The 6627-nt window shown below is 36.0% G+C and overlaps 1 protein-coding gene across 1 annotated transcript; it reads right to left on the bottom strand.

Annotated features, from left to right (window-relative positions):
- On the bottom strand, window positions 1-6276 carry LOC132173459 (uncharacterized; the record flags this gene model as incomplete). The annotated part of the gene is made up of 3 exons (XM_059584963.1): window positions 6115-6276; window positions 3522-3732; window positions 1-3341 (listed from the first exon to the last, which is right to left on the bottom strand). Coding segments are annotated over exons 1-3 (3714 nt in total), but the record flags the coding sequence as incomplete, so codon positions are not given.
- Between the last annotated feature and the right edge of the window lie 351 nt (window positions 6277-6627).

The following is a 6627-nucleotide window of genomic DNA, read 5'->3' as shown; positions in this document are numbered from 1 at the left end:
ATCTTGTAGTAAAATGCGGATGCATTCCAGCAGCTTAAGAACATTATCAGGAGTTATGCAGGAGTGATCTTGAGGAAAATAAAGACCAGCAGCTACCATCTTCACACCATCTTTGATATCAACAACAACCCCCATCACCTTCAGCTCTTCCATGTATTCATGAATGTCCTTGCCATAATAGTTGTCACTATCATCTATGAAAGGGAGAACAGTAATTGGAGAAATAGATTGCCAATCTGGCCCAAACAGAATGCAACTACTTGGAGATCTATAAACACCAAGCCGTGTCCTCAACCACTTCTCCTCACGGATACATTTCCAAAGATCAGAAGGAAACTTAAATGGAGTGTCCTTTAGCTGTCTATAACATGACAGGAAAGACATAACAGTTTCTTTTGTTGTTTCTTTTGTTATGGAAGACGCGTGCTGCCTGAAACAGTAAGTAAATACCTTGACCGCATCCTCAAAATCCACCTTCACCCCTGTTTTCTTCAACTCGTTTCTGTAAGACGAGATGTTGCTTCCATAAAAACCTTCATCAATCAATGGGAAACCTCTGAAAACCTGTAGGATGCAACCCCATTGTGAGTCAAACAAGAAACATTCTCCTGGAGAATTGTAACCCATGTTTGTCTTGAAGCATTTCACACCTTTCAATGCCTCGATGAGCTTGTTGGCTGATCTCGAATGACGTATACATTCAAGGATCAAATGAACAGCCTCAGCTGTAAGCAAAGTCAAGCGTGAAGATGGCCTCAAATTGTCTACAACGAGATGGTAACTTTTACAAAATCCAATTAACACACCAAGCGACCTTAACTCCTCTTTAAAAGAAAGGATTTCCTCCCCATAATAATGTTTATCAATGAAGGGAATGTCACTAATTTGAGATGCAACTCTCCATTCGTCATCAGACAAAGCAGATTCAACTGGACATCCATCCCCACGGGATGTCCTTAGCCATTTTTTTTCATTGATACTGTTGATGAATTTGTCCAGAGGAAGCGAATTTTCCTTCAAGAATCTGATGAAATTAAGGATAGAAAACACAACGCCTCTAGTTAAAGTAGAGGAAGCTGTAAGAGACATAAGATGCTTCCCAATAAATTCACATGCTTCTCCATACTGAAACATGACTCCAATTGTCTTCAGCTCTTCCTCATACTCATTTATTCTATCTCCATAAAAACTTTGATCAATCAATGGAATATCAACAAGAATTGATCCATTCTGCAAAATGTTTCCCAACGAAGAGGAAAACATGAATGACTGATATGGTGCCCGGTAGCCAGAACAGCCATTGGTAGTAATTTTAAGCCAACTACCTTCCTTTATGCATTTCAAGAAGTTCTCTGGAATCCAAGCATGTCTCTGTTTGAGGTTTCGAATCCAATCCAACAGCAAGAATGCATTTTCATTCGTAAGTGGTGCAGAAACAGCAGGAATTGCAGCATTGGGAGGAGATATATAGGGGATATCAGAAGCTGCAACATAAGTTATTAGGAAATTTAAAAGCTGTTCACCAGAAGTAAATTCACCTGCAAAACGACCTGGATGCAAGTAGTCTTCTCCTAACTCGACATAGCCTTCACCTCTCCATGGATTTGAACCAACCAATCCCACCCATTTGCTTCCATTAGCTGGGACAAGGACCCCTTTTCTTTGAGTGGTTAGATTGCCATAGTTATCTGCGATCGGCATAGAAAGACACAAATTTGCCACCTCCGATTTTGAAAGATGATTCTGAGAGAGAGCGTGATATAAGAAGTGAACAAATGCAACAGCAAGCTTCCGATCGTTTTTGAGATAATAATTTAGGCGAACTGCATAGTCATATACTTTAAGAACATTAATCCTCACGTGAGCTTCAAGCCATTCCCACACCCTCTTAGAGGAGAAGATAGCTTCTTGCGTACTTTTTGGCATAAAAAAATGACCACCCACACATCTGAATTCCCTGTTCCAATCAATCAGCCACGATGCCATATGATTCTGTGGTGATAACACCACCCGCATCCAGTTCCCAGGTGTGCATTCATTTATGCTACACAAAGACACGTCCCCATAGAGACCCACATATTTTATTAGTGGTATGTTCCTGATGTTGGTGTTATGAAATATGGAGTTCCAATTATCAGCAACAAATAGTAAAATATCAATATACGTCTCGTCTGACACTCCTGCAACAAGATTAGAACTCCCGATGCACTTCACATACCAGATGTTGTTGACAGGTTCCACTCCTAAGAAACTCAATATGTGATCATACTCCTTTCTATCAAATGCAGAACTCAAAATATAATTTCCATGGGATGAAAGATCAAGCAAGCTCACCCCTTCATTCTTTGCCTTATCCAATATGTTCCAGAAAGCAGGCATAAGCCTACAAACTTCACGAGGTTTATGAAAAAATTTCTGCTTTGTGTAGGACTCGCTTGGAACAATATTTTCTTCGACAAGCTTTGCTTTGATTGACTCCCTCACGATATTCAACTCTTTATAAGAAGAACTGTTGATAGGAATGAACTTAAACATGGGAGCCAAACTAGATACTGGAGCATTTTCTGCTGTTCTGATTAGCGAGACCAAAGCATTGATAAAAGCATAGGGCACACAATCAAGAATCCCTTTGTTCCACTTGTTGTCCAAGAGGATTGTTTCCCTTGATGATGCAAGAAGAAAATCTGCCTGGATTATGAAGGGAAAGTTAGTGAACATCTCTGTTGGAAGAAATGCATAGACGCCAGGTGAGCTCATCCCTCTGTTGAGACGCTCTTGAAAGGGAAAAGCCAACGTGATCACCAACTCTTCTACTTCCATTCTCCTTTCCACTTTGTTTTCTTGCCTAACAGGAAACTTCTGCTTCCACATGTAGTAACTGCATTCTTTGTCGGAACCTTCATTCTCCTTTTCATTGGTTGAGAGATGGAGTGTGTAGGACTCAGCATCAATGCTCTTCTTCGTAACAAAGTCAGTCTCACTCGTGATAGCTATTGCACTGATGGTATTGAGTTGAGCATAGTTATTATGTTCCTTGACTGAAAACCGCTTTATCTTCGAGAGGAACAACAGAACTTCAGGATGAATGCTAGAGAGCTCCTCCTTCACGGCTTTGATCTTATCCGGCTTCAGAGGTAAGACTATTGTTGTCGTTGGAAGAGTATTTCCAGAACCATATATTTGCCATATGTCGGAAAGAGTTGGGTTCTCCTCCACCCATTCTGGAACAATGTACCCAAGATTGCAATATGGGCAAGGCTCTTCGTTGAACCGAATCTGATATCCATTGCTGAATATATACGGCCGAGCAGTAACCAGAAAGACACTCTTGAATCCAATACCTGAATATGTTGACCAGAAATAAGCTAGTTAGAGCAACAAAAATATTCTTAGTCATAAAAATAAAATAAAAAGATAATTTCCCCTGCAAATATTTGGACAGTATAACACTTTTATTCAGTGTTTTCTTGCTCTGACTCTGACTTCTTTCCAAAATATATATATATATCATCGTTACCTACCTTTCTCTCCAATATAACCGCGTTTCCTGTTGCCTTTCTTGGTGGAACGACCAACACTGCAAATGGAGTCTATATTTTTGGAAGAGAAACCAATTTCATTGTTGAAAATCAGCAATGTCGCTGGAGCTCCGGTGGCCGTAATGTCCTGAGAAGTTATGATGAACTCAAGCGATGGATCCCCACCTTCGAAGTAGTTATTGTCTTCCGCATTCTGGAAAAAAAAAATCCCACCATTTGTAGAGTCTAATTTAACAAAAATCATGGCTTAAAATGCTCAGCTAAAAAATAAAAATAAAAATAAAAATAAAAAACTTGGCTAACATTGAATCATCATGATCATACCGGTAGCAGCCATTGCAATCTTCAACCACATTTTCTACGTAGCATAATACATTTAAATAATTTTTTTTAAACAAAAGATATCATTGGGCTTTTGCATATATAAGTTGGTGGGGGCAGTGTAAGATTGCAAAAAGTGGGAGGGTTGCTGTAGAAACCGATGCTGCTTCGTTGTGGAAAGCCAAGTGGCGGATTTTGCCGGTGCTCAGGCTTATAAATGGACTCATTTTAATTTTAATTAATTAATTTTGTGTTTAATTTATGTATATATATAAAAGTTCTAAATATTATTGCTGTCCAGGCATCAACCCTAATTCAAATTATTTAGTATAACCATTAAGACCCTTCAATATTAACACATTAATTTTTTTTTTATTTTTTGAATGACACATTAATATTTTGCGTTGGGTTGATGGAAGATTTGCAAATAGCAGCAAAAATTACCTCCTCTAATTGAACCTATTTACTATAATTTACTTCGGCCCCAGCATTTAGCTAGGAGGAATTGGGAGGATCGAACGTAAGGTAATAATTGAGTCGAGCCAAGTCAAACTCTGAGTATTGAATAGTCAAGTTTAATATATTTAAGGATGGGCCAATCTCAAACCTTTTACTAAACTAAATAATATGATCAAACTTAATTCATTTTTTTTTAAAAAAAAATCAAGTTATTCCTGAGTTGCTCAAAATACATATTAATCATTAATTACATAATTATTTTTAAGATTTTATTATCGGTTGAGTTATAACCTTGATGACCCGTTTTGTCCAAGAATTTTAAGCACATAAAAAAGAAATATCAATATGAAAATTTTATTAAAAAAAAAAAATTAGAAGTACTACATATTTCAAATTTTTTTTCCAAAAGTTAGTTCCAATTTTTGGAACAAAAACTTGGGATGTTTAGCATTTCTCTAAAAAAAAAAATGTAATTGAAGTAATTTGATAGATTATAAAAGAAGAAGAATTAATGCAGATACTTCCCACAAACTACCATATAATTGACAATGTTCTTCCCAAACTTTCAATTTGAACAATGTCTTCAGTCTTCCTCAAACTTCCAAAAAGTGTCATTGCTCCCACCCAATGAAGAAAATACCCTTTCATAAAATAGAAGAAAATAAAATTCAAAAAAAAAATTGAATTTAAAAAAAAAAAAATGCAGGGTGTAGAAACTTAAGGTCCGTTTTGGATTGAGATTTCAAAAAGAGTGATTTAAAAATAGAGATTTTAAAATATGTGATTTGAAAACGTGAATTTTATAAACACAATTAAGCATTTAGCAAAATCACAATTTGGCCTTTAAAATCGTAGTTTAGTCTCTCCCAGCAATTTGAAAATGCAAATTTTATTATCAAATCGCAATTCCAAATAGTAAATTTTATGCGATTTGGTATAAAATCGTGTCTTTAAAAAAATGCTTTTTTTTTTTTTTGGACAAATTACAGTTTACCCCCCCAAAGTTGACAGCGTTTTTCAATTCAAACATCGAAGTTTCAATTTTTGCAATCCACCCCCACAAAGTTCCAATTTTTTTTCAATTTGACCAATATTATCCTAAAATTCCCATATTGCCCCTGATTTTTATTTTTATTTTTATGAAAAAAAAAAACAAATTTGGGGATGCAAAAATGGCCAGATGGGCAAAGGGTGGCTACGAACACCCCTAATTTTTTTTAAAAAATTTTATGAAAAATTAAAAATAAAAAATAAAAATAAATAAATAAATAAATTATGGGCAATATGGAAAATTTTGGATACAATTGGTCAAATTGCAAAAAATTGAAACTTTGGGGGGGTGGATTGCAAAAATTGAAACTTTGGTGTTCGAATTAAAAAACGCTGTCAACTTTGAGGGGGTAAACTGTAATTTTTCTTTTTTTTTTTAAGAAAAATATTAATTTTTTTCCTGAATTTATTGGAGTATTTTTATCTTTCTTACTAAAAAAGATTAGGTTATTTTTGTCTTTTTGCTGACTCAGGACACTGCAATTGAAAGTTAGAGAAATTTTTTTCCTTGAATATGCTTGAATCTTTGGACAGATGAAAATGAACGAACGCTAATATAACATTTCCCAAAATCTAAAAACTAACAAAAATATTGAAAACAAGAAAACAAAAGCAACAAGACATCGTAATCCCATGGAGTCCTCCTCCATTTCCACAGCATCAAACAAAGGTCACTAGCTAGAATTCCACCATATGGATCGCCATTAAAGATGCATGCATGTGAGAGAATGAGTTAGGAAGTAACCTGAATGAGTTCCATGAGGAAATGGACATCCTTGGCATAAAGTTCAGCAGAGAGATTCTTGACGGCCTGATGAAGATCCTCCGTCAGTGGGTTCTCTTCCCCTCCAATCGAAAACTTTTTCTTACGTATAGCTTCTATGTGTTCTCTCGCTGCCGTCTCCATGTCCGTACGTTACAGAAAACCAAAGCGCACACACAAAAGCCAGATCTTAGCTTAGCAAGAGAGTGAAAGAAGACTGAGAATGAAAGAGACACAGTTGTTTCATAATATTATAGGCTGAGAAAACTTAACGAAGGGGTTTCTCAATGAAGTCAAATAAAGGTGATGGGATTAAAGAGATAAAAGGAAAAGGTTCTGTACGGAAAGTCAGAAAGTGGAGTTTGCAGCTTTGGAGGCAGGAACTAGGAAGTTTAACTAGGAGGGAAGAAAGCTGTTTAGTAATAATTTTTTTAAAAAAAATTATTATTATTATTATTATTATTTTGGAGAAGTACATTTGGCAAATCTCTCTCT

This window comes from Corylus avellana, chromosome ca3 (genome assembly GCF_901000735.1).
Source record: "Corylus avellana chromosome ca3, CavTom2PMs-1.0".
In the NCBI taxonomy this organism is placed as follows: Eukaryota; Viridiplantae; Streptophyta; class Magnoliopsida; order Fagales; family Betulaceae; genus Corylus; species Corylus avellana.
This window is presented reverse-complemented; position numbering and strand designations above follow the sequence as displayed.